The sequence below is a fragment of the Poecilia reticulata genome, chromosome 14 (assembly GCF_904066995.2).
Source record: "Poecilia reticulata chromosome 14, P_reticulata-male-v2, whole genome shotgun sequence".
Lineage (NCBI taxonomy): Eukaryota > Metazoa > Chordata > Actinopteri > Cyprinodontiformes > Poeciliidae > Poecilia > Poecilia reticulata.
The window spans coordinates 9,330,754-9,357,661 of record NC_088843.1 but is presented as its reverse complement, the minus strand read 5'-3'; the positions used below and the strand labels follow the sequence as shown (position 1 = coordinate 9,357,661).

General features: G+C 41.6%; 1 protein-coding gene across 6 annotated transcripts in view; it reads right to left on the bottom strand.

The window, feature by feature from the left end:
• LOC103475680 (ryanodine receptor 1-like) overlaps positions 1–26,908 on the bottom strand; it is a 54,033-nt gene that overhangs the window by 21,940 nt on the left and 5,185 nt on the right. For 3 of the 6 annotated variants that reach the window (XM_081615349.1, XM_081615348.1, XM_081615351.1), the window contains exons 8-74: positions 26,735–26,834; positions 26,562–26,658; positions 26,370–26,444; positions 26,134–26,290; positions 25,870–26,034; positions 25,060–25,181; positions 24,772–24,958; positions 24,520–24,655; positions 24,336–24,431; positions 23,747–23,865; positions 23,528–23,661; positions 23,201–23,442; positions 22,461–22,653; positions 22,136–22,352; positions 21,810–21,914; positions 21,595–21,698; positions 21,235–21,318; positions 20,940–21,099; positions 20,681–20,828; positions 20,279–20,484; positions 20,023–20,197; positions 19,743–19,951; positions 19,294–19,652; positions 18,703–18,832; positions 18,434–18,594; positions 18,195–18,357; positions 18,034–18,120; positions 16,116–16,342; positions 15,582–16,020; positions 14,949–15,506; positions 14,668–14,868; positions 14,122–14,233; positions 13,871–14,014; positions 13,455–13,728; positions 13,250–13,364; positions 12,972–13,104; positions 12,803–12,897; positions 12,593–12,728; positions 12,299–12,485; positions 12,093–12,204; positions 11,889–12,009; positions 10,919–11,088; positions 10,621–10,841; positions 10,435–10,525; positions 10,204–10,344; positions 9,847–10,010; positions 9,675–9,753; positions 9,426–9,515; positions 9,195–9,335; positions 9,040–9,117; positions 8,886–8,961; positions 8,658–8,781; positions 7,711–7,826; positions 7,504–7,571; positions 7,300–7,421; positions 7,119–7,168; positions 6,907–6,967; positions 6,700–6,826; positions 6,499–6,610; positions 6,322–6,403; positions 6,047–6,177; positions 5,648–5,968; positions 5,317–5,557; positions 5,154–5,241; positions 4,964–5,056; positions 3,788–3,802; positions 77–247 (exon numbers count right to left, since the gene is read on the bottom strand). In XM_081615349.1, coding sequence (XP_081471475.1) covers positions 77–247; positions 3,788–3,802; positions 4,964–5,056; positions 5,154–5,241; positions 5,317–5,557; positions 5,648–5,968; positions 6,047–6,177; positions 6,322–6,403; positions 6,499–6,610; positions 6,700–6,826; positions 6,907–6,967; positions 7,119–7,168; positions 7,300–7,421; positions 7,504–7,571; positions 7,711–7,826; positions 8,658–8,781; positions 8,886–8,961; positions 9,040–9,117; positions 9,195–9,335; positions 9,426–9,515; positions 9,675–9,753; positions 9,847–10,010; positions 10,204–10,344; positions 10,435–10,525; positions 10,621–10,841; positions 10,919–11,088; positions 11,889–12,009; positions 12,093–12,204; positions 12,299–12,485; positions 12,593–12,728; positions 12,803–12,897; positions 12,972–13,104; positions 13,250–13,364; positions 13,455–13,728; positions 13,871–14,014; positions 14,122–14,233; positions 14,668–14,868; positions 14,949–15,506; positions 15,582–16,020; positions 16,116–16,342; positions 18,034–18,120; positions 18,195–18,357; positions 18,434–18,594; positions 18,703–18,832; positions 19,294–19,652; positions 19,743–19,951; positions 20,023–20,197; positions 20,279–20,484; positions 20,681–20,828; positions 20,940–21,099; positions 21,235–21,318; positions 21,595–21,698; positions 21,810–21,914; positions 22,136–22,352; positions 22,461–22,653; positions 23,201–23,442; positions 23,528–23,661; positions 23,747–23,865; positions 24,336–24,431; positions 24,520–24,655; positions 24,772–24,958; positions 25,060–25,181; positions 25,870–26,034; positions 26,134–26,290; positions 26,370–26,444; positions 26,562–26,658; positions 26,735–26,834 — 10,158 coding nt within the window. The remainder of the gene's footprint in view (positions 1–76; positions 248–3,787; positions 3,803–4,963; positions 5,057–5,153; positions 5,242–5,316; positions 5,558–5,647; positions 5,969–6,046; positions 6,178–6,321; positions 6,404–6,498; positions 6,611–6,699; positions 6,827–6,906; positions 6,968–7,118; positions 7,169–7,299; positions 7,422–7,503; positions 7,572–7,710; positions 7,827–8,657; positions 8,782–8,885; positions 8,962–9,039; positions 9,118–9,194; positions 9,336–9,425; positions 9,516–9,674; positions 9,754–9,846; positions 10,011–10,203; positions 10,345–10,434; positions 10,526–10,620; positions 10,842–10,918; positions 11,089–11,888; positions 12,010–12,092; positions 12,205–12,298; positions 12,486–12,592; positions 12,729–12,802; positions 12,898–12,971; positions 13,105–13,249; positions 13,365–13,454; positions 13,729–13,870; positions 14,015–14,121; positions 14,234–14,667; positions 14,869–14,948; positions 15,507–15,581; positions 16,021–16,115; positions 16,343–18,033; positions 18,121–18,194; positions 18,358–18,433; positions 18,595–18,702; positions 18,833–19,293; positions 19,653–19,742; positions 19,952–20,022; positions 20,198–20,278; positions 20,485–20,680; positions 20,829–20,939; positions 21,100–21,234; positions 21,319–21,594; positions 21,699–21,809; positions 21,915–22,135; positions 22,353–22,460; positions 22,654–23,200; positions 23,443–23,527; positions 23,662–23,746; positions 23,866–24,335; positions 24,432–24,519; positions 24,656–24,771; positions 24,959–25,059; positions 25,182–25,869; positions 26,035–26,133; positions 26,291–26,369; positions 26,445–26,561; positions 26,659–26,734; positions 26,835–26,908) is intronic. The other 3 variants (XM_081615353.1, XM_081615354.1, XM_081615352.1) reach the window with 1 other exon arrangement.

Genomic DNA, 26,908 nt, shown 5'->3' with positions numbered 1-26,908 from the left:
TGAAACAAACATTCATTAGCAATCAATAATTATCTTCAAACCCAAATATTTACTATATCAAATGAAGAAACCTTACCAAAGAGTAGCGGATTTTGGCCAAGTTGATGAGCTCCTGATCGGCAGGGGAGCACATGTTGAGGCCGATGGGCAGCATCTTCTTCAAGGCAGCAACAATGAGTGACGTCTGAACAGAGTAGCGATCTCCACGTTTCTTCTTCTTGGTGCGCTCGGTGTCTGAGCCTCCACCCTAAGGACAGGAACAACAACAAACCAAAAGCATTCACAATATTCCGCAAAAATCTTACAGGCGCGACACCTGGGATATGCGCTCTCCTGTCATTAGTAATATGTACAATGTTCTAGAATACAGAAAATAACAATAACTGATTATTTAGATTAGTGTGTATTACAAAATCTAATTGAGTGCATAAGTTTTGACTTATAGTGCATTCACGAGACTGAAAAACATGTTTTTGAGCATAACTAAGTTAATAATACAAAGTGTCCACTCTTTTGATCGTATCTACATCCATCAGTATCTTTTAATGGGAGCGTTTGATCACTGGGTCTCTCTTGCAGCCTACGCAGCAGAGTCAGATTTATATAAAGAACAAATTCCACACAGGCAGGTGACTTCTGAAGATGAGGCATTGCACTTTTGCAGAGGACCACTCAAATGTGAGCGAATAGAAATTCAGACCAGAGTTCTCACATTTTTATGGCTAAAAAAGTCAAAGCTGTGTCCTTTTAACTTTATTCTCATATACTACTCTTTCACCAAACATTTCAATAAAATACATTTAGGTCTGTAGCGATCCCTTGATCATTTCAGCAAAACTTGAAATGATTACTTTTACAAGGCAATGCAGAACATGGAAGTTGTGCAATTAATAGTAGAAATGCCTAGCTAACATTATAAATGATTCTTGCAAAGATATAACTATCATGCTTAGCTGAAATATTACATTTGAGCATGAATTTCAAATTACAATCTTTTAGCTCAGACTGATAAACTGAGGGCCTAGAGAAAATTAAAGGGAAGGATGTGACATCACTGCCATGGGGATAAGGAAGGCTGAAAAAAAGGGGTCTTATTAAAACAAATGAAATTACAATTACTGCATGCAATAATTATATTCCACTCAGGTGAGGAACCAGTAAGCATTCTGTGAACACTGTTACTTGTTTTGTTTGTTAAGAGTTAAAATATCAGATGGCATTAAGAGCATAAAACAATTTTTAAGGTTAAATCTATTTGCTGCATGCAGTTAAACATCTGTTTGGGGCTTTTATCACTTTACATGCCTCAAACTCCCGACTTTGTTTCTGTGAAAGTTCAGTTCTTCTGTTGGCTGCTCTTTCTGGATTCCTCCAAGGTGGACAAATTGATACGAGAGTTTACTGTGTTGCATGTGAAAGTACTTCATGGTAAGAACACTTATCCTTCAATATGCATGTTCTTTAAAAAGACTGACGTTGTCTGCCTTCGAAGCAGAAATACGACTGCAACAAAAGGCAGAGACTGCTCCCATTTGAAGGCTGCAAAACAACACAATATGTGAATTCAATCCGGCTAGATATGGCTGAGCTTTTACCCAGTGAAGAATGTTAAGAAAAAATGGTTTTTAATAAAATTGAAGATGCAACAAGTATTGGCACCAATGCTACTTTTGTTTTGTGTGAGCCTTTTTTGCCAGCAACAAGTCACATTTCAGGAGAAACAGAAAGTTGCGGATCGCTAATTAAAGGTTCCCAGAAAATATGTTAACCTAAAAAACAAGTTAAATGTAAAAGTGCTTTAGTTACATTTATGAGTCTATGTCAATAATTGTACCACTGTTGATTTAAAACAATACTTTATTAGGGCAAGGTATAAATGTACTCAAATTATTATGTTTTTCAGTGTAAGACTATTCTACCTGAATAAGAGATTAATTTTAATGCTTTTTACACATCTTTACCATGAGTGACAATAAATGTATCTAAAGCAGTTACAGCGTAGAGAGTAAATTGCTACACTGGCTAATGTGTGCATATATAAGTTTTTCACTTAAGACAAGACAAATGATAGGCTTAATTTCACATAAATGCTCAAATCGAAAGCAAAAATAAATTTCAATGAATTTCCTTCACTACACACACTCTTTAGAGATTTTGCTCCATGACACATAAAACAATTAATCAGTCTCTGTTAACTAAGGTAATATCCACTACTAATAGCAAATGCTATTAAGTAAAACATATATTTATGTTACATAGGAGTGGTTTAGAGGGTGCAAACAATTTATTAAATTTATAAAATAAGTGTGAATTAATATTTTAGTTAGGTTCATGGCCATTTTAATTTTAAGGGGGAACCCAACAAGTGTGAGAAAAACCTACTTCAGTGACATTAAGCATCAAACCACGTATTAGTCTGCAAACTAATAAGTCTAAAGGAAACTGAGCCAAAATGTGCTGTGGCATTTTAAGGGAGGAGAAAAGAAAGAGCACAGAGAAGACTAACATCGTCCCCTAGAGGCGAAAAGCTACATTACAAAAACATACAGCTCAACCACCCATCAATGAAAATAAAAAAAAATAAACAAATACAAAAAAAAGGCAAACAAGAAGTCTCCAACTCAACTATGATGAAATAAAAGGGCAAACTCAGTGAGAGGATGATGGCACTGTTCTTTCACGGCCTCAACAGGATCCATGTAAAGACCGGTGCCATGAGCCCATCTCTACAGATGTTTACTTTCATCAAGCGCCTCCAGACTCCCCTCCACACACACTGGCAGGACTGGGAGCGGCCCACAGGCCTGCCCGTCTGTCCTGGAATCCACCGAGAATGTCAGCATGTTTAACTTGTGATCATTTATCACCAATTCTCTCCATGGGCAAATATGTTCACAAGCTAAAGCAGAGTTGGACATGTCTCTTTGTATGAACCATACACATGTTTATGCGTGTTTCCGTAAGTATGACCCAATGCAGAGCTGGCCCAAGGCATATGTGAACTAAGCTGCTTAGTAAAACCCCCAGGGCAAAAAACCCTTAAACTCAAACCCAGAAAATAGATCTCAAATATTACATTTCCCTTTACTTAACTTTTCAAAATAAAATTCAAAGATTTTAAATTCTTCTTGATTTAAACATATAAAAAAAAACTCTAAAAGTTTGCTGTTGCTAGTTTTATAATCCCAGTTGCTTGTGTCTGTGCTAAAGTCACATTGTATGAACATATTGTAGTTACAAATTAACCAATACAGGGAACACTTAGTACTTAGCAAAATAACTTTAATCTCTTTCTTTTTTTTCTTTTTTTTTAATGGCGTATGGAGCTTGAAGACGTTACCACAAAAGCATAAGCATTCAATCCATACACTTTTTTATAAAGAAATCATATTAGTGGTAAACAGTATTTAATTTTTTTAATTAAACCATAACAGCCGTGGTTAGTGGGATATAGTTTGTCTTCAAATGGCTTAAAGTAGAAAATTTAGTAAACTGAAAAAAATGTATCTGTTTAGTTTTAATATCTTTTATTGCTATGATCTCTGGCCATGTAGGGCTTTGAAATCAAATTGCCCCCCTCCCCCAAATCAAATTCTGCTTATGGCCCCACACAATCTTGGATCAGCTCTGTCTAAATAAAATCCCCAGTATGCACATTTATTTGTGTATGGATTACACGTGAATGCAGATTAGATGTGCCAGTGTGCTGGAGGGGTTGATGAAAATTTTCCCCAAAAGTGAGGTGCCATGCGGTCAGCACAGCGGTCGTGCAGAAAAAAAGTCTAACCTCTGTGTCACCGCCCTGGAAACCCAGCCGCAACCCAAAGGAAGAGCACAGAGGACAGCCAGAGAGAGAATATTGTTAACACAACTGCTACTCTTAAGAAAAATGGGAACTAAAATACAAGCCTTAAGAAATTACAGCAAACTACATCACATTCCACCGAGCCCTGCAGACAGGATTAATGAAAAATGTACCAGAAGCGAAACCAGATCAGATATATACACTATATTTATTTTTAAGTAGGTGCCAAATAAAAATGTGTGTTTTTTTTTTTTTTTAAAGAAGCTGTTACACACGCCAAGGACAGCCGTCTCTCTGAATGGTTTCAATGTGGTTTTCTTGTGATAAGAAAATCATCAACTCATGATGAAGAAATATTTACTTTTGGGAAAATTCTTCATTTTTAATCTCACCAAATGACTAAGTGCATAAATCTAAAGTCATTGTCTTCCGTTTAGTTTAGTTGATCAGTATTGCCATTAAATATACAATTTAAATAGTATTTGCACTTCTACGGAGCTTCAAGTGGCACCACATGTAGAAAAGGATATTCAGATATTTAACTACAAACCATAGAGCAAAAAAATCTGTTTAATTTGGATACAACAAAATAATTTCTTCGTTATCAGAAAATTTCACTGCATGTTTAGGAGCATCAAGAAACTATAAAATGCAGAAGAAGGAGGTAGTGCAGGAGGCTACAAATCCAAACTTGTTTCTAAATGTCATAAACTACTTTTTGTATTGATAACAAGATCAAAACAATATGTTGCTTTATGTGTAGCCCAGTGGTCAAGTTCACAGCTGAAGTGGAAAATCACTGATGTCTAGTTAAATGAAATTAAACAGAAAATTTTCCATGAAGCAAATGTCTCATGATCAGGCAAAAAACAGCTTCATTGTTTTTGGATCAAGATATGATGAGTTATACTTTCTCCTAATAACAGACTGATCTTCACATCATCACAAGAAAACCACACAAAAATTCAACATCCATACTTTTACTACAGCTTGACCAAAAGTAAATGTCAGAAAATTGTTATAGATGTATAACAAAAGAAATCTAAAGGAACAAAAGACATCTACACAAAAACACAAAAGTATACGTTCCACGTCAATAACAGTGACAGAAATGCCTAAAATGAGATTTAGCAGTACAGTAAGACTGCAATCGCTCACCTTGCTCATTTTGCTTTTGCTGTCAGCAGTGAGGAATGACATGTTATTGATCTCGTTCATCACAACAAAGTTCTGCTCTTCTCGCTTGAAGTTCTACAAAGTAGAAAGCAAAGAGAGCAAGAAACGTCAGATAAAAGAAGTTAACTTTCCAACCAATATTTGTTTTCAAAGGCAAGCTGAATGAACTCACATGGGATTTGGACCAGAAAATAAAGACTTCTCCAACCATTCGGAAAAGTTCTTCTGCGTCTGGATCAGGGCAGGTCAGCCACCTCGCTCTGTAGCAAAACAAGGTGGAATAAGTAAGTACCCTTGTTAAGAGGCTGTAAATGATGGCGGTGATTTTCTTTTACCTGTTGTTGTCCACGTAGCGAATAAGTAGAGGATAGAGGGCATACAAGTCTCTGCAGAGCACAGCAAACTCATCGCGTATCGTCCCATCTTCCTCATCCCCCTCTGATTTCCCCTCCATCCGCAAATGGTCCTCTTCAGCCACCACCTTTGACGTGCGCTTCTTCAACTTTTCCATCGTTGGAATGAAGTGGGATTTCAGCATTTCTGGCTTTGCCCTGCTCACAATGGGCTGCGAAAACACTAGCAGAGAAAACAAATTGTGCCATTTCATATGAGCAAGAAGACTAACTCAGGAATACACGGCTCTGCAGTAAGTTACCCATTGCTCACCGGCCAATCTCTTCATCCAGGAGGCTTCATCAATACCCAGATTGTTGACTACGATTTTCATGATGCTGCCCAGAAGTTGATTCAGATGTTCTGAAGTGACCTCGGTGCAGAGTTGACCCTCCATCTCAGGAAAGTTTTCAAGTCCCCTCTCCCACCACCGTGGCAGGTAGTTGCACAGCATGGGCAGAGTGATTTCAATGACGTGAGGCATCTCAGTGTAGCGGGCCCCCGACTCTGCCAAGTCTCCAATCTCCTTTAGCAGAAGGTCCAGCGGTGGGATGTCAGGACATAACTCTTGAACCGCATTGGGAAGACCCAGGACTTTGCACAAGAGGGGATGGAAGAAAACTCAGGATCAAGGCTTTACTGAGCAGGATTATACAACGGTTTTAAACTCACTAGCTCTCTCTCTTGGTGTCTTTGTGGTGTACACAGAGAAAGCGTTAAATTCATTTAGATGAGGCTCTAAGTAGGCCACTGGCATTGCAGCAGCAAGATGAGCCAGACATTCCCCAAGAGCTGGTCTTTGCCTGTTTACAAAAAAGATAACTTGTTGCCAACACATCTCTACTCTCAAATTTCCATAATTCCTAGTCGATTCACAATGCAGGAAATGCTAAAGAGTGCTGTATTCCTTATTACTACAGCACCTGCGTGAGCAAAGTTTGAGTTACCTCTCGACATGTGGGTTCTTGACCGTCCCAACTGAGTAGATGCTACACATGATTCTATAACAGGAAATCTGCAGATCATCCACTGTGTGCAAGTAACCAGAGACAGAGACGGCAGATTCAGGTCAAATAATACACTAAAGGCAAAAAAATAAACAGAAATTTGAGGAAGCAACTCACGCATGACATCGTCTCCGAAGAGATGCTGAGCGACGTGATCAAACAGGGAGGTAAGCACAGGCAGCAGGGCGATGGTTGTGTAGTTGATATTCTGGGAAACGCCTTTCACTTGCTGTCATGGACGAGGCAGATGGCATTTTGAATTTGGATTTAATTCCAGTGTTTAATTTCTTTGCACAATCTGTTTCAAACGTTATGTACCTGATTGCCTTTCGATACTTTGCCCAGTTTGAGGTTCTCCACCATCTTCTCCACATCATCAGCCGCACTCTCGAAGAATGACCGCAAGCCTGCTTTCACAATCTCAGGACCTGATTTCATCACAGTCCTAAAACAAAACGCAGTAAAAACATGTCACAACTGAAATTTCAACATTCATCTTGAAAGTTGTTTTAAGTAGCAGCCAACCTTGCATCCAACGACCGGGCCAATATGTGAAGACAGTTAACTATCGCAGAAGCATCCGTTCCTACAGAAGCAAACAGAGGTTGTGTTATAAAGCTTTAATACACACTAACTGTGCAAGCATTTAGTTGAAGTTATCCAGGTTAGAGTAAAAGGAGGACTCCACAGGCAGAGGGAACCAAAAGACTCGGAGATAGTCTAAAGAGAAATCTTACCAAAGAGAGAAACTCTGTGCCTCACCAAAGCAGCCATTTTACAGAAGATACTATGACAAACAGAAAAAAAGTAAACGGAGAGAGAAATCCAAGAAAAAGGACATGCATAAAGAAATGAGAGTCGTTTAGAAAGGAGAATTCAAAGCAAGTATTTGCTCACTAAAACAATGGGAGAACTTACCTCGCAATCATCTCCTTCTCCTTATTAGAAGAATGGCCGCCACTGCCCAGGACTTTTGCAGGCGTTGATAAGAAGTAGAGGCAGTGATTTTTGAAGTACTGGTTGATTAAAGGCATCAGTATCTACAAAAGTGTGTGTGTTTTTTTTTTAGATTAGTACCACAAAGAGATTTAGTCTTTAAAATGATTTTCTCATAGACTTTACCTTAGCAAAGAATTTGATTTCTTGCTCATGAGGAGACTTTTCTACTCGTCCACTGCTCACCACAGCCTCTGCAAAACATATTCCAAAATATGGCAATAACACATTAGCACTGGCTTAGCAAATCTAGATTTGGTTTATTCTTAGTGCCTCACAGATTTTTAATTTGTGACATCAAGACATTTCATTTGCATTTTTGCCCCACAGTACCGAGATGAGCAATGAACTCCTGGGCTATTTCCATCCATTTCAGCAGCTTCTGCAGGAAGCCGTAAGCAAATCTCTTTTCAATGGACGATATCTCCGACTCCATGTCTTTCATGCCCCTGAACACAGAAAGAGGCGACATATTTACACTTTTTCTTTGTTTTATGTGAACACTCTTGCCTTAGATCAATGCATAGATATCATATAAAAGGATTATGATATCTACAAGTTCTTTAATGGTAAAAATAAAAGTTCTGAAGTTTTGGCTACAGCCTTACTATTTCCTTCACTTTCCCCAGCCAACCCATTGGATTTTACTTAAAGAAGATAATATCACACTGAAACATTTTGACCTGTTCTACCTTTCATTTGCGTAAGAGAGGAAAATTCAAAGATCTTCCTCTGTATGCTGCAATTTGTGGAAAATTACACAAAGTTTGTGAGTTGTGCTGTTGTGGAAAAAAAAACTGCTAACTTTGCATGAAATTACCATAATTTACAAAATCATGCAAAGTTGGCACTTTTAATGGACTTTCAATGCAACTTTTAGAGCAACTTTGCATTAAAAGTGTCATTATTTACCAAATGACACTTCATGACAACTGTCATAAACATTCATAAAGACTTCTTTATGTTCATGACAGATGTTATGTCATGTTTATGACAGTGTCATGCCAGTCTTATGCACACCCCTTCAAATAAAGTGTTACCAAAAAACTTTCTACCCATTCATCTATTTTTACCAAGAGAGTAAAACAGTATTTATGTTGTTTCTGATATTTGTACACTTAAACAAGTATTTAATTTGCTTACATTTCCTATTAACATAGCTTGATAAAAAAAAAAAAAAAGTCAGCTTTGGTCTTTGGAATGGCCAGGAGAAAACACTAGATCTATTAAGACTGCACAATTAAATCATAGAACATAAAAACAAAAACTGATGTTTTCACCTTGTGACAGCATATCCATTAAGTTGCAGGAACTTGAGCAACTCGTAAGCCTTCTCTCGGTCTCTGGCCTTTTCCTTCGCTGTCAGAGTGTCATAAGGCACCAGCAGAGGATGTGTCCCGCCTCCTACACAAACAATCCCACAACCAAAGAGAAATCAGAAAAAGCTCCATATTCAATATTAAAATATAACACAACAGCAGATATTTTTTTTATTTTTATTTTTTTACCTTTTGCTTGGAGCTCTAACTTTTTTTTTCGTCCCCAGGTGTTGTGATAATTTTCGGCCAGTTGCTCTGCCATTGACTGTGTTCAAATGTAAGCTATTAATATAGACTATAAATTGAGATGAAGGCAGATGTTGTTGAACTTTTACTGCCATACCTGCAGATCTCTTGAAAGAGCCATGTGTGAGACGTCAATAGGCTGTGGACTGTAGCCATGGCTCGGGTCGTAAGTTGCCTGTAACAGAAAAATAATCTTATAACATATAAGTAGCAATGCAACATAAAGCGTCGAGACATAAAAGATCTTCAAACCTGAGCAGTCTGGGAAATTTTTCTAGAAGCTGCCTTTTTCTTCTCCGACTCCTCTTCCTCTCTAGCTTTTTCTATGTTCCATTCCCATGCCAGCATGGCTTTTATCGACTCTTTGATCGGCCAGCGGTAGATTTCTTTGTCCTTTGCAAAAAAAATTTAAAAAAAATAAAAATCAGCCTCACATGAAGAGGAGAATCAGCGATTTGAAACGACCTGCAATGGACAGCTTACCTTCTCTGAGAAGGTTTTGTATGGTCTGAGCATGGGATGGGTCTTTGCATTCTCATCCAACACCTCTCCATATGACCAGTTATTTTGAATCTGCAACACAGAACACAAACTGCATAATTTATTGCTAGAAGGAGAGTTGATTTCTATGGTTGTCATATCAGATACAATTAAAGAAATTTATTGTGTTTGTTCTGAATGGGTATAATGGATATAATGGAAAGTAAGCAAGCTGATAGGAACTTGTCTTGCCTTTTCAAAGGCCCATTTATCATGGGTGTATTCAGCATATCTGTTGATAAAGGGATCCAGTCTTTCAGGGATAATCGTGCTATTGGTGGAGGCAAGAAATCAGAGAAAATTTAGCTAAAATATTAAAACAACTGAAAAATGTGTCCATCAAACAGATTCAGAAAATATTTACTTTGTGGTCTCAACTGGTTTAGGATCAAAGTTTCCCTCTGCATCTACCGACGCCTTTTTCTCTGTTTTGGAGGAGTAGCTGGCATCCACATAATCTGGAGGAATGGCTCCAGCAATGGCACAGAGGCAGGGCATTGAGATCTTGAAAATTTCAGCATCAAATTTCTGGAATCATTAATGACAATATGTTACAGTATTAAGAGACACTTGCCAGCTAATGCATTTGAGTATTTGTGCATCAACAACTTTTAAATGTTTTCTCATATCAGAGCCCCTAATCCCAGTTTGTGTTGTGTAACATGAGAAAACATGAAGAAGTTCACATTTTGGCAGTTCCATTGTGTTTCTGGGAACTCACCTTGTGGGCCAATGATTCAAAAATACCCCAGAAAAGTTTGCGAGTCAAATGCAGCTCTTCCTCTGAGGCAACTCCAAAATTAGCCCAGCCATTTGGGAGGCAGTAATATTTCCAACAGCGCTCATAGTGGCTGGTCAGTAGCTGCAGATTCAAGACAATAAAAGTGAAAAAAACAACAACTTAAAACTAAATTTTTTTTTTGATCAAGAAAATAATCAAACGTCTTCACACCTTCAGTGGTCGTTTGGCATACTCATTTAGGATGGGCACATCAAACACCAGGCGTCTCAGCAGGTGCTGAAGCATGGCCGGGCGCAGATTTCTGAAAGCAACACAAACAAAGCCTCCTTCAGGAACAAACCTAACAATATTAGATGAAGGAGAGAACTGATATATTTGTTTGAGGTGTTCGCTTACTTGCACAAAGCCATGAGGCACTCCTCTATGATGTCTCTCTGAGCCTTCGTGAAGGCTCGCCCTCGAGACAGCCTGTAGATCGTGTGCAACATGGAGTCTATCATTATGGCTCGGTGGTCACTGCCGGCAAACAGCGGCGCACACTTGGTGATGAGAGGCAACACAGCAGTACACAGATAGCGGTTCAGAGCGAGAGCCATCTCTGTTGTGCTGAAAGCGGCCTGTTGGAAATAAATCCCAGCTGTTACCTGGATCTACACTTACTGGATATCAATTCCAGAAGACGTTTCTGACTCACTGTGTCCAGAGAGGCGGCAGCCCTCATGTCAGGTAAGAAGCCCACCTCCAGCACATGCAGCAGGAAATCCTGGTTGTCAATACCATAAACTCTGTCCAGGAACAACACCATGGGGGCCTTGTGGTCTGGCACAAAACTGGCGGACATCTTTGGCTCTATAATGCTATTGTCTGAGAAAAGCATAAAGCATGTACATGCTGAAGGGCTGTATGATGCACTGACAAAAAACAAGTTATTAAAACAGTGAAATAAAACAACTCAATGATCTAGCAGTGATAGAAAACGACTATCACTGCATTTACTTCTTTTAATGGCATTAAAAGAAGTAAATGGGTTTTCATGACTTTTGCTATTTTTCCTTCAGTCTGAATGGTCATTGTCCGACTTTTATGTCATTCACCTGATTCATGCATCATAATTCTGCACCAGATAAAGCCAGACATTGTAAATCAGGATGTAAACAATGGCTGAAATTATAAGTATGAACTTATGGAAGAAGTCTGTCACTGAAGAGAACCACATCAAAATCTCATCACTCCGGGTCTGACTACACACCCACAAAGACTTCCCAGTCAGTGCTCTACAAAAGACCATTGCTATTATTTGTGCTTTCTTTTTATTTTCATCCTCTGTCTCGCTGTGATTGTGTGACAATATTGTTATCTGCCCTTGCTGAATAAACTTTAAAAGTGCTGCATAAATGGCTCCATCCATGATTACTTCCTCTAACAATGCGCTGCTGTTTGACGTCTGTGTTCCTCTAATAAGAATGCAGGTCGCTTTGGGGTCAGAAACCGTTCACACCAAAGTCTGACTGCACTTTTGTGGTGTGTTATGTATGACTATGCACGATATTTAGATGTTTTTAGAAAATATAGTAAGTGACAAAAGTCACTGCAAAAGTATTAGAATCGCTCTGTTAAATGAATTAGCAGCGTGTTTCTTTTAATGCCGTGCTTTAACATTTTACCTTTCCCCAAAGCAGGAATCTGAACAGGAAGACTGATGACTCCTACGAGATCCTCAATAGGAACCAGGGACCTCAGAATTGCCCTGATCCGAAGGGCTTCACCCTTTCCAGCTTGAATCAACTGTGAGGAACACATTTTGTTTACTGCTATATCCGATGTGTTATATAAATCTAGCATGAATGCTGTGATTCTGCTCATCTTACATGCATCTCTGGAGCACATCGTCCCAGTAGGTCAATGAGAGCAGAATAGAAGGACATGATGGCATTTCCCAGGTGCACTCGATTCTCCTCCTGCTGCTCTTCTCCTCCAAACCTTCCAGGAATAAAGGAATTCATTTTGTAATTTGTTCTTTAACTCAAAGCGAGAAGGACAAAGTTCTTTCTGAACCAACACTGAGACCTCTTACATGGGAAAACGTCTGTCTTTTTTAATGCTGGGACCGTCTCTCGCAGGGTCCTCTGATATTTTGATGGCTTCCTCCACAGCAGCCAGCAGACCGTTACCACCCTCGCCTCTCAAAGCCGGACCGAAGCACTCGGGTCTTCGAATGAGAAGACGCACAACAACGTTGGCATTCTCTTCCACGCTCTCTCCTAGATGAATGAAAGTCATCTTAAGTCTTGTTATCGTCAAACAACAAAAGGAGAAGGCAAGTGTGCCTTTAAGTTCAATTTCAGAATTCAAATATTTGTTAAATTACCATTGACAAAAACAGCAAAACGAAGAAAGTCAAGGTATTTCTCTCCACCGCAGGGATTCCAGCCGATGTCGGGGTAGCCTTTAGCCAGCAGCATGGGGCAGCTCTGAAGCCCACACCCAGCCAAGTATTTCACCACCTACAAAAATGTTAGCATTGACAGATAAGCAAAGTGAATCTACTACCATTTAGGGTGTCACAGCAACATTTTACCATTTCTAAATCCTGCTCCTGGAGAGCCAGTGCCAGCTCGTTGTTGTCGATGCAAGACGCCGCGGCCACATCCAACGGGGTAGAGCCGCGCATTCCTGAACAAATAGCACACCATGTTCAGCTCGGCTTCAGCAGCAAGAATTGTAGAAGTGAACAGCGAAACAGTCACCAAGGCCAATGCCGCTGTTCTGCAGAAGGTAGCTGAGATGATCAAACATGGAACGCTGATTCTGGCGACTGATGCGGCAGAAGTAGCAGAGGAAACGGCAACAGTTTGTCACCACTCGAGGGAAGCGGATTTCCTGTTGAAAGACAGCGTGATCCAGTTGAGCTTTAGGATATTTAAGGTTGTAGTTTTTACTTTCACATATCCCACAAAATGTTTTACTCTTTTAGCCTCGAGTCCCGTCGGTATTTAACCCAAACAAAGACGATGAAAATGAATACCTTTGAGTCTCCACCACCTAGCACGTTAACCATAACCTCCATGACAGTCTCATGCATCCCCAGAGCACGCATCAAGTTGGGGTGCTGATAGAAAACTCTGTTACTCATGATGTTTCTAAGGAGCAGAAAATGATTGGACAAATGTCTTGTCACCTTCAGTTTTAACCAATGGCAAAAACCACAATCAAAACCTTTATCCACATACCCAATGCTTTGAATTATGAGCCTCTCCTCCTCTGGACCCATCTGCACGATAAGCAGGGAGCGGATCTGACCCAAGCACTCCAGGAGATCCATGGTGTCCTGTATCGACACCTCGTTGATGGTGTAAGCTTTGGGAAGTGCTCGCATCAGTTCACCGAGTCCGTCATACTGCCTGTGAAGGAGGCTGAACATCATGCGCACTAACTCCGGGTTTTGAATGAATGACTCTTGCGCCCAGTGGATCATGGTGTGGGAAATGAGCTCCTGCAATGTGCCTGGTAGAATCGGGAAAGGCGAATAAACAACAAGGACAACAAGATTAAATGTGAGATTCTCCTTCAAGCCACAGCTGCCAGAACAAAAAGGTATATCCGTGTTGTAACGTCACGTGTGGCAGAGCGGAGTGACACAACTCACTTGGTTTTTTATCTTCCTGCGGCTCAAGCTCCACCTCCACTTTTTTCTGCCGAAACTTTTTCACCCTTTCCAGCAAACGAAGCAGGCGCCCGCGAAGAGAATTGTCCACCTCCTCCTCGTGTTCTGCCTCATTGATATGAACACCTGCAAATTTTAGTTTGGAAATTAAGCATTGAACATTTTATTTGTTAGCCACATGAAGAGGAAAGATTTAAAGGATTCATGCTCGAATGGGGCAGATTAAAACTGACCACAGTGTGTCAGAAGAGCGTTATGGAAAACCAGCAAGGATTCACGGACTTCATCGGGAACTGGACACTCTTCGTCATCAGGGCAGTTTTTAAAGTTCATGAGCATGTTGACCTACACAAACAGCGCACAAGCAAATGGAAACTCTTTGGAAAGAAATCAGCAAAATATGTAACAAAAAGTTATTTAATGTCGTCTAATCACAATCCTATTTTTACTTCAAAATCTATATAATAGGACAACCATTTTCCGTTAGATGAGTCCAGACTTTCACTGTTTTATGTTAGGAAAACCGATACTACTTTTTAAGATTAATGGCAGAATAGCAAGACGTTTTTTCTATTACTTTCTATGTGAAAGTATTGAACAGGCTGATTGGATGTCAGACAGTGGGAAAACATTTTATACAATGTATGTAGGTACCTGGTTTCAAAAAAATCTGATTTAAAATAGGTATTTAATGAAATAAAATCTAATCCATATTTGCTTGATTTTCTATTTGTTTGGGATGGAAGTTGCAGTTGTAGGTTCGTATTCGGTTTTCTTACTTGCTCCTGCGGCGGAGAGCGAAATTCACGGGTCTTTCGTGCGGTCTCTGCGGCCGACATGGTGAAGGCCATCATGAGCTCATTGTAGCGCTTCCTCTGGTTGGACTGTATCTGGGTGACGAACTTGTCCGAGAAAGCAGCAATGGCCTCCACTCTGTGTCGTAGCTCGCAGTCACAGAAGTACTGCAACAGGGTGCACATCTGGGAAACAAAAGCAAAATGAGTTACTAACATTGTTTAGAGATATTTCTGGTGAAAAAAGTAGCAATACCCATTTGTACCTGCAGTTTTACAGACTCTGGTAGTTTCATCTGAAAAAGTCCTTGTTCGAGGTGTTCCTCCTTAGACTCCCCACAGGTTTCCACTGGTTTTGTCTCTTTCTCCGTTTCCTCAGCTCCTTTCTCACTATTTATGAAATCTATTTCCCCTGCTTCCCTTTGGGGCACATTTAAATCTGTTTCCTCTAGTTCTTCCTCTTCCTCTATTTCTTCCTCATCATCGTAACCATAATCTTCAAACTCCTCTTCCTCTTCTGCCTCAACTTCCTGCTCATCCGCTTTGACCACTGCGACTTTTGATGGCTCCTCTTGTTTGTTCGCCTTTGACGGCTCCTCCAAAGGCTCCTCTGATTTTGAAGTATGAAAGACTGTGGGCTCAATCATTTTCAGGATGTGCGTGACGTCTTCATCATCAAACACACCCATTATGAGGAGGGTGCTGATGAGTTTCAGGATTGGAACAAAGTGAAACTCAACGCTGCCTCCCACAGGGTCTCTCATGGCTTGACTTCCATCCTGGACAGCTTCGATCAGCATGTTCAGAGCCTTGGTCTTTAACACCTGGAAATACAAGCAAATTAATGTATTTCTTTCTCTAGAGAGTTTCCATAAGGTACTGAAACGAGTAAACCTCACCTGTAAGGGGATGGTCGGACTCAGAGTGTAAATATCTGGATCTGTCCCCACAAACCCAACGGATGAGAAATGCAGTTTTGGACGGAGGCAGGTGGTGAGGCCGACCCCGGGCAAAGCGTGAGACTTCACGGTGTAAAGAGTGATGCTGCGCGTGTGGTCCGTCATTGGAACTATGAATTCCTTATTCGTTCCGAGGCGATTGCGTTTAGCGGACTCGAGATGCATGCTGATGAGGAGGTCGTAAAAGCCGCTCCTCATTGGTCCCGGCAGGTAGGTGCTCTCTATGGCGTAGAAAAGCTGAGATTCGTCCACGTGGCTGCACAGTGCGTGTGCCACCCGGTTGTTACCCAGCGCGCACACAGAGCCGTAGAGCTTCAGAGTGTGGTAGTGGAACTTTAGCAAGTCCATTCGTTCAGACAGTTCCAGTATGTCTATGCACCTAAATAAAACACAGAGTCAGGTTTAACTAGAAAAAAACTGAAATATATATATATATATTTTTATCTTTGGCATGCAGAGGGAAATATTTCTGACCGACTCTCCTCTGGGATGTGAAGGGCCATCATAGAGAGCGGTTCCATACACTCCACCATCCAGCCGAGTCTTTCGCTGACACGGCCCGTCTCTGGAGCCAGGAAGTTGTTGGGCATTCGACTCCAGATCACTGGGGTTAGCATCTGGACGTCTAATCTGGGAGGACACTGCGGAACTGGATTTTTGCGTTCACTCCGAAACATGGCCGCCGACAATGGCATGATGTTCTAGCAGAACGAGAAGGATCGATCACGACATTGGTAAGGAAAACTTATTTGGACATAAGTCTGACCTTTGGTTGATAATTCTCTTTGCATCTTAATCAAGTAGAAATCCAAATTTGCCAGCCATGCAGGTTAAACATAAGAACCCTCAAAACATAAGCTAAACCTGAGTGCACTGAACTGCAGCTCTCTCAGGTGTGAAAGTCTTTGCTGCAGGGAGAAAAATCAAAGCTGGATCATTTCAGTAACAAGGCAGTTCAAAGTGCCATTTGTTGCCGAGTGAATAATATAAACTTATCCCTTATTTCATCCAAATTGCTCTATTGTAGAGGGGACTGCTGCCTTTAATCCTAACTGCGAGACACCAATTAGACTGATCACTACACTGCCTTATCTTTTTAGCACAGGGGTATGCAAAATAAAATTTTTGGGGGGAGTTTAAATCATCTTACAACGTCTTCATCCAAAAATGTACCCAGAGGGCTGCTTGGACTCATTCATCAAGTTATGTTTGACATATACAGCATAACAACTGAAGGTAAAATGTATTGTGCTATAAAATGGAACTCTCCATCCATCCATCCATCCATCCATCCATCCATCCATCCATCCATCCATCCATCCATCCATCCATCCATCCATCCATCCATCCATCCATCCATCCATCCATCCATCCATCCATCCATCCATCCATCCATCCATCCATCCATCCATCCATCCATCCATCCATCCATCCATCCATCCATCCATCCATCCATCCATCCATTTTCTGCCGCTTATCCGGGGTCGAGTCACGGGGGCAGCAGCTTCAGAAGGGAGGCCCAGACTTCCCTCTCCCCAGCCACTTCTTCCAGCTCCTCCGGGGGAACCCCAAGGCGTTCCCAGGCCAGCCGAGAGACATAGTCCCTCCAGCATGTCCTGGGTCTTCCCCAAGGCCTCCTCCCGGTGGGACGTGCCCGGAACACCTCACCAGGGAGGCGCCCAGGAGGCATCCTTACCAGATGCCTGAGCCACCTCAACTGGCTCCTCTCGACGTGGAGAAGCAGCGGCTCTACTTTGAGTCCCTCCCGGATGACCGAGCTTCTCACCCTATCTCTAAGGGAGAGCCCAGCCACCCTGCAGAGGAAACCCATTTTGGCCGCTTGTATCCGTGATCTCGTTCTTTCGGTCATGACCCAAAGCTCATGACCATAGATGAGGGTGGGAACGTAGATCGACTGGTAAATCGAGAGCTCCACTTTTTGGCTGAGCTCTCTCTTCACCACGACGGACCGGTACAGCGCCCGCTTCACAGCAGACGCTGCCCCAATCCGCCTGTCGATCTCCCGCTCCCTTCTTCCCTCATTCGTGAACAAGATCCCCAGATACTTAAACTCCTCCACTTGAGGCAGGACGACCCCCCCTGACCCGGAGAAGGCACTTTACCCTTTTCCGGCTCAAGACCATGGCCTCAGATTTGGAGGCCATGGAACTGAAATGGAACTCTGTGTGTGGAAAACACATAATACCCCTTCTTTAAGTAATTCTTAAACCTTATTAATAAATGTTTCACATAGTAACATAGATTTACACAAACTGAAGACGAAAAGAGAGGTTTCTTCTTCAGGTAAGACGTTGACTGGTGTTAACCTCTTAATCTGTGCAGCCGCAGTGTGGATAAAGGGTGAGTAACAGAGGAGGTCATGGACGTTTACCTTGAGCTTGCCGAGTTCAAACTGAATCACATTCTGGTTGGAAGGCTGAACGAAGACGGCCGGGAAAAGCTTCGTGTTCGGCTCCACCTGAAAGCAGATGATGCTGCAACTGACCGGGACTTCACAAGAACTTCACCCGACCGAGGCAGAAGCCCACAAACCTGGTAGAAGGTATTTATCTCTTTTCCGTTGGCGGTGAAAGTCATGAGTCCTGTGTCCAAATCAACGAGGCAGCCAATCACAAAGTCCTCCTGACTGACGCGGGTTTGCTGGGAGTTGCCAAACTCTCCTCCCCACACCATGTAACAATTACTGCGCTTTATGCTGCAGGAGGCAGACAAACCAAGAAGACTCAGGGTTTTGGATCACGCTTTTTACATTTTTAGGGAAACAAACCCACCTGTCGTGAATGTTTCCTCTGTCGTCCCCAACAGTTACTGTTACGTTTCTCACTTTGCTGAGGTCAAAGTGAAGATCGTACTGGTGATAGTCTGGTGTGACCCAGCCTACCCACACGCCCCCTGGTTCCTGTCCTGCGAATATTCGCACTGAGTAATAATACTGAAAAAGGACATGAGAAGCTTATTGGTTTATGCATATTATTCATGATTGTTACAAAATAAACCTTCAATTTCAGATTTTAGAGTCTAAATTGAGTAATAGTCATACAGTTGTGGTGTTCAGGATTATGTCCATGTCATCCCGGTCATCTGGTACGACATCTTCCACTAAGCGAGGCAGAGTGGGAACGACAGGGGGTGGAGTTATTAATGCAGCCTTCTTTGCCTTAAAAAGGAATCTGTAAATGACAAAACCAGTTAAACCAGTTGCTACGTGTATAGTACAAGCTGGTTCAAATGTTGAGACTGACAGAAATCTTTAACTGTTTTGGTTCTTATAGCATGTTGCATTTTACATTATGTCTAGATTGCTATGAAAAATTATCATATGAAATTCAATTATTCATTTCATATGATAATTCAGGGTTGTTAGATTTTCAAGTTTCTCCAGTGTTTGTATTTTTTACTTTCTTGTTTTTTATGCTTTCTTGTTCTTGTGAGAATAGTTTTTTCTTAATTACTGTTTATTGCCAGATATCTTATGCTTGTTCCCCAGTTTGTGTTTTTCCTTCTCCTCTGCTCTTGCACCATCACTCTCTTTCTCTCTGTCTCAAAACCTTTGGCTATGATTTTATTAACATCCCAGCTGCATACCAATCAAATTGTCCTCTCTGTCTCAGAATACTAAATAACCACATACCCTTTCTTCTTGCTTTTCTCAGTAGAGGCATCTTTCTCGTTCTCTCCATTTTTGATGGCCAGAGTCTCTTTAGGCACGGAGGGCTCCTTCTTATCATCTTCCTGTTCTTTGCGAGTGGCTGACTTCTTGAGTATTTCAAAGTCAGAGTTTGGGTCGACCTCTAAAACCTGGTCTTCGGGAATGGTCAGCGCCCGAGTTAGGAGCGTTGTCCCCGCAGGGACTTTAAAGGTCTCGTGAAATTCAATCGGTATGCTGACTCTGAAGAACAGCAAGTCCGTGTTGGCATTCTGAGACCCATATGTCTTGTGAGTCACTTTGAGACAAGGGGGAGTGTCAACCGTCCCGTCAACACGTGATAGCTAGAGAAAAGAAGAAGAAGAAGAAGAAAAGAAGTTACATTTTGATGTGGAAAACTGATATTTAGAAATAATTTGAGAAAAGCATTGTACCTCAATATGTGGATGATCTGTAGGAGCAGTGATAAACTGGGGAAGGCTTTTACTGAACCACATGGTAATGTCTCGCTTCATGTTGATAGCAAATGGTTCGAATCCCTCTTGCAGGCCACAGATGGTAAAGTAACGAAGACTACTGACATTCTGACCCAGGTTGATTCTACCAACCTGCGACAGCCCCAGGCTGCACACGGGTATGAAACCTATAAATGTACCGTGATCATCAGTGTCCATTTATTCGATTTGTTCTGATCCGTTTTGTATCTGTACTTACCTTCCCCTATCTCAATGTCCTTAAAAGCCATTTCTGAGCCTGAGTCACTGATCAGCATTTCTCCATTGAGCGTGAACATGATGTTCATTTCTGTGAGGTCGATCATACAGCCCACCACATCACCATACTGCCACTGGCGGCCAAATGGCTCGTTTCCGATATGCCAACGTTGGGCCTAAAACAATGTCGACCAAGAGAATTTAGCATCACAAAGAGTCTATCCCACTTTCACAACCAAAGCGAGTCTGCATCCCACCTTGAAGCCATTGAAGACATAGGCCAACTCATCAGCACCGAGTTCAGTATCCGCACGAACACAAGGCCTGGCCCAGCCCACTCTCATCTCTCCAACAGTCACAGCCTCAAACTCAAAGTACCACTTCCCCTGTGTGACGGCGTAAGATTTCTCGGCTCTGAACACTCTTATTTTATCGCCACGGGAGCTGCCCGGTCCATGCCCGCCTAGAGTAAAAACGTGGCAGTAAAGAACATGCTGCAACCAGGATCTAAGGAATACTTGTGGGATGTAGGCTGCCTTTAGAGGTACCCAAAAGAATGTTTGTTAAAAACACAAATTTCTGGTAAATAAGAAAGCATGGAGACAAGGCAAAATGGAAAGATTTCTATTCATGTAGATGAAACGGCAATGCAAACTTACTACTCTCCTGATCGGGTGGTTCTATGTTGTATCCATAGCCGATAAGAGTGCGAACTGCTGCACAAACTGTGTCTCTGTTGGTCTTTTTTGTCTTTTCATCCAGCAGGTTGTAGGGAACCAGACGGGGATTACGCTTGTTCAATATGTCCTATTTGAAAAAAGTCCAACTGAAGTTAAAACCAACTCAATTAAACAGTAAACACTGAAACGTTTTTATTACGCATTGTCACAGCATTTTTGCACATAAAGAAGTTGATACCTGCACAATACTGTATGTCCAGCCCTGTCGAACCCGGTCTCTTGCCCACACGTTGTGTCCATTTTCTGCCAGTCTCTCCACTAGAGTGTTTTGATTTGGAGTCAGTTTGACGTGATTGAGATCCAAGGGAGCTGGCTTGTATCCATTACTTTGCATGTAGCTAACAAGCAATACATTGTGATGTGAAGGGTAAGTGAATTTTTCAAACAGACAACTGTGCAATTTATCATTAAAATGAAACAATATTACATGGTAGCACACTCAAACGCCATATGTATAACGTGTTGCAGCTCACGTTTTAGGGAGCTTGGTCCTTTTCAGATTTTCCTCTGCTTTCTCATCTCCCATCCCCACATGACAGCCCAGAGCTAGCAGAGTCCTGTTAAAGTAAACACAATACACATTAGACACAGGTCCTACACAGTTTTCATGTCAAACTTCCATAAATATACTCCTGGTTGCACTTTGGGCACCCCTGTTTTAGAGGCAACAATATACTTCAAAGTCTGGTAATAAAGCTACATTTCCACAACTATTTCCTCTTCTACTCTTGTTCATGTTTCAGTATAGTTAAAATCATAGATTATGCTACTCCACACTAAGTAGGAGCTATCTTTAAAAGTGTCAAGGACTGTTGATTTAAACTTTTACGTACTTCAGTGTCTCTCCTGACATTGCTAAATTGTAGTTCTTCTCCGGCTCAGGTAAACTCTGGAAATCTACCAGGCAGGGGTGCATCTTCTTGTTGTCGTCACGAAACTTTAGAAAAATTAAAGCACAAACATTTGCTTGTAGAAATAGTTTTTGTTCCCAGAAATGTTTTCTCAACAAAATTAAAATAAAAAAATTTTAAATCTCGAAAACACTCACCAGTCCAAATGTCCACCCTTGTTCAATGCGATTAACGGCCCATAACTCATGACTGTTTTCTGCGAGTTTCTCTCGAATGCGCTCCAAATGAGGAGGAAGCACAATCTGAAAGAAGAAAATAAGTTAATTAACTGAGACTAAAACCAATGTAATGTGATTTTTAAGCAAAATACAGTTTTGCTTAAAAAACTGCATTTTTAAGCAAACAAATGCTCAAAAAGATTCCAAAAAATCTTTAGAAATTTTGCCAAAATTCCTAAAGATGAGCTGGATATTTGACTAAAACTAGAATTTGTTCTCGACACTATACACTTTGCAGGATTTACCTGAATTGTGTCCACAGGACAGGGAGTGAACGCCGTGTGAGACAGGGACTGGGTTGGACCGAGCAGGTTGCGAACATCATTAAAATCATGTTTATATTCCTTAATGGGCTCAATCCGCAATCGGTCCCTTGGCAGCACTGCCTCAGAACAGGGCGCATAGCCTGGAGGGGGAAGAAACTTGAAATCCCCATGACGGCCCCCAAGAAGAAACCGTAGCCTTGTATTTGGAACAAAGAAACAAACATTAGCTGTTTAACATACTGAGCCATGGGGCAGGACAGATAGAGAAACTCAGAGAGTAAAAAAAAGCTTCAAAGTGCCGTACTTAACGCCTGCAGAAAAGCTGACAACTGGAAAGAAGAGGCCGTCGAGGTTGAAGTTCTCAAACATTCCCTGCACAGGGTGTCCATTGATACGGAAGGAGATGCTCGGCACACTTAGATCTAAACAGCAGCTGACCACGTCCTCTGCTGCCAGAGTGTGTTGGCTAGGAGAAGCAACATGCCGTGGTACGCGCCCTACAAGTAAATGCACAATGTAAAACAAAAGAAATGAATTCACGGAAACTGAGATGTTATGCTAAACCCACTCAGTTGGTGATTAGCCTATTTAAAAACGTATAGCATTTACTTACAGCATTTTCTTTCCTGTCAGTGAATGTTCCATATCAAAATGCTAACATGTTACTCAGATAGCAACAATTTTCAGTGTTGAAGTGGTAACTTAGGGAAGAAGACACATTAGCCATCTTAGATATTAGTAAGATGTCTAAAAATGACGCCTGACAGCTGCTTTAGATAATTAATGCAAAAAGTCAAGACTTTTCCGCTGAAGGCAAACCGGCTGAGTGTTAAATCTGTATGTGACACAGTCCAGCTGTTGTGCTCACACAGTTTTTGTAGTCTTGGTGGAAACTGACAAAGTTTGCCTCTCCCCTTGCTTGAAACTTGATTATAACGTTTTCAGCTTTGCTTTAAATGTCAGAATTTAGACTCAAGATGTTACCATTAAAACGAACACAAACCCCAATTTTATTATTTATGGTCAAGCGATTGTTTGCTTTACCTGACCACAGGTGAAGCCCATCAAAGCCGTAGGAGTAGAGGTCATCGCCGACCCCGTTACCCCCCCATCCTTCCCCTCCACCGGGGTAAGGACTGTAGCCCTCCGTCAGAGCCCAACCCACTCGCAGGTGATACGCCTGGGGGGTAATGAACGGCTCCACGTGATCCACCATCACCTCAAAGTACCACTTCTTATACTGAGTGGATCCTTCACAAGTTCCAAGGAAAATGTTGGGTCTCATGCTAAAGTATTAGAAAAAGGGAAATCAATTCAGATGAACTCTGCAGACCTGGGGGTGAGAATATTCGCTCGCATAAAATTACTCACCTGGTTACATAGTTAATAATGTTGGTTTGAAGAAGGAGGTCACGACCTGGAAGTAGGTTCTCTGTGATGAGATTCTGGTTAGATCTCACAGCCACGCCATTGCAAACACACAGGGAGCACAGCACATCCAAAACCTAGACGGAACAGGTTGTTAGAGGTCTGACAACAGATGGACTGCTCTTAGAAACAGTCTAAACAAACTATTTTGAATATACAAACCTTGTGGTTGCGCCCATGCTTGTCCAGGAGAGAGATAATTGATTTAATGTGATTCTCCTGAATAATATTCAACACTTCTGGACTCTCAATCAGAACACAGTACAACACCTCCAGAATTCCTGCCATGCAAATGAGAGCATACAGAAGTTGTTTAGGTTTTAGAAAAGACTTCAAGGTATTCAGAGACGTTCCTGAGTCATCCAAGAAATAAATAATAATAAAAAAAAAGATTAACAATTTCTAAATAATGCGACAGACTGGCGACCTGTCCAGGGTGACCCCGCCTCTCGCCCGGAACGTTAGCTGGAGATAGGCACCAGCACCTCCTGACCCCATTAGGGACAAGGGTGTAAAGAAAATGGATGGATGGATGGATGGATGGATGGATGGATGGATGGATGGATGGATGGATGGATGGATGGATGGATGGATGGATGGATGGATGGATGGATGGATGGATGGATGGATGGATGGATGGATGGATGGATGGATGGATGGATGGAATTTCTAAATAAAACCATCGGCTTTCATTTCTCTATATGTTTTATTTAAAGAATGAGCTCAAACCAAACCATTCTGCCGCTGATACCTGAAGATGCCTCCAAACGATCCAGCTTACTGACCAGCCAGTCCAGGTTGTCACAGAAAAGAGCACAGTTAGCACGGTTCCCTCTGATCAAAGAAGCTTCAGGAAAGCGGAGAAGAAAGAAATAAAATGAACGAAACAAAATCAGCCCAAAATACGTTTATCGAATGTAATGTGCAGGCCCTACCTAAAAGCTCATACAGTAAGTTCACGATCTCCTTCCACGACTCTGCAGCTTCCTCTCCAGCGTACTCGGAGAAGTGGGCTGCAGTGTTGTACACATTGAGCCGATCAATGCAGTCCAGAACCAGGGTAATCATCCCCTATGATAAGACAAAACATTTTACAGGTGTTTTTGAAAAAGTCGACTTAATGAAAGTGACATTAAATCTATCTTCAGCTAATTTCCACTGATTAAATCCTCATTAGGCTGGCCAACCTCCTCCTGGAAAAGGTTCTGTCTGTTCTTCAGGGAGCGAAGCTTGAACTGCTTGTCCTCGTGCTCCAGTTCCTCCTCAGGCGGTCGGAAGTAGAAGATGAGATCCTGCAGTGAGAGCACCACCGCGTCCATCGGCATAGACGGCGGATTAGCAGATTTGTTTTTTCCACTCAACGCATCCAAACCTCTGGAGGAGTGACACAAACATAAAGGGTAAAAAGAAAATGCTCATCACCGGATAAAAAAGAAACACATTCATAAAGGTTGATGGGGAAGTAATGACGTTACTTGATGAACTGGTTGAAGAGGCCTGTTGTGCTGTAAATCATCCTGGCAGCTTGAGACTCTTCGGTCTGAGATCGAGCAACTGTGAGCGCGTCGTCCATGTGACCTTCTTTATGCAGTATGGCCTGAGAGACAAAGTCACGGACACTTAAGACCAGGCAAAAACCCAAAACGTAAACATATCGCATCACATTTAAGTCATTTAGGTGATTTTTCTACAAGCTTTTCAAATCTAAAGACTGACATTCCTGGTTTGGAAAAGAAGCTCAAGCTCAGTCAAACTGGATGGAGAGCATCTGTGAAAATCTATTTTAAATTCTTGCCACTGATTCTGAATTGGATTTACGACTGGTTGCATGTTTCGGGTTTTCGGGTCATTGTCCTGCTGGACAGTGAACTCACTCCCCAGTCTCTTCCAGGTTTGTCCTACATTTAGTTCCATTCATCTTCTCGTCAACTCCACTAAGCTTTTCTGATTCAGCTGAAATCTTTTAACATTTTGTTTTATACTTCATCCTTATTTGCTACTTTGTATTTTACCTACAATCCCTACAAACACAGATTTTGTGGTTAAAACATGACAAAATGTGGAAGAACATAGAATAGTATGAAGGTTCTCAGGAATATTTAAAATGTTAATAAACATAGGAAAAGTGAGCAAAAGTCAGTCCCAGTGGGAACACGATTTAGAATATCGAAGTCACATTTGACTCTAATATGGAGAAACATAACAAACATATCTAAATCTTGAACGCTGTTTCAAAACCGCTTTTAGAAACTCTTACATTTAGCCCCAAACTTGACATGTTTTACCTTTCTTTTCAGAGGTCCTAGACGAGCAGATTTGGCATCGACAGCAGCATATGTGAGCCAAAGGCCAGACGAAACGTGCTGTACAAAGCACATAGACTCGCCGTACTTAATCTCCGGTATTCCCATGCCTTCCACATCCCGCTTCTGCGCTACTTCAATTTTTTCCTTTAAATGAAAAGAAAAAAGTTTTGTTTCCTTATGTGTATATCTTAGATTCTAATCTAGGCAAGTTAAAATAAACCCGACAGCCGGTCGAACAAAAACCTTAGAAATTCTGAAGCAGAAAGCAGACATCTTGGAGTTGGCTTTCTCTGGGTCTACCAACAGAAGTCCCTTCTCCTCGTCGAGGAACAAATATCGCCCTGTTGTTATGTGGCGTACCCGGAAAGACTGTCCCCATTTGATGTGGCCTCCGCTCCACCTGTACAAATGCAAAAGTAAGTCCGCAAAATAAGTCTTTCCAATTAATGTTAGAAAGAAAGAACGGGAAAGACACCCACGCGATTCGCAGTGGCTCCAGTCTCCATAAGGATCGAGCATGACTGCAAACGGCACCACCTTCATAATGGGCAACTCTGGGATATGGAGAATAATATTCTGATCAATTTGGACATTTCCAGATAGTGAACTGACAAGCTGATTAAATTCCCAACAAGGTAGGGAAAAAAAAAAAAGATCAAGGCAACATCCACCTGCGTTGGTCATCCCCCTGATCTGCACATGGGATGGCCAGACACTCGTCCATATGACCGTGAAAGAGTCTGAGCACATATCCTCCGACCAGAAAACCTGGAAGACGACAGTTTCTTTTTATAACAGAATGTCAGTCTCCTTCAGCAGAGCCAATTTTGGGGGAACTGCAGACCTTCGGCGAGCTCACAGCCAGACATCACAGGAGTCATGGTCCAGAGTGTTTGCATGAAGGATGCATCTACCATTAGGTCACCACTTGCATAGGAAAGGTGCTGGACATAGCAAGGTTTTTAAAATTAATAACATTCATTATCAAACAAAGCATTATTTAATAGTAATGGAATTA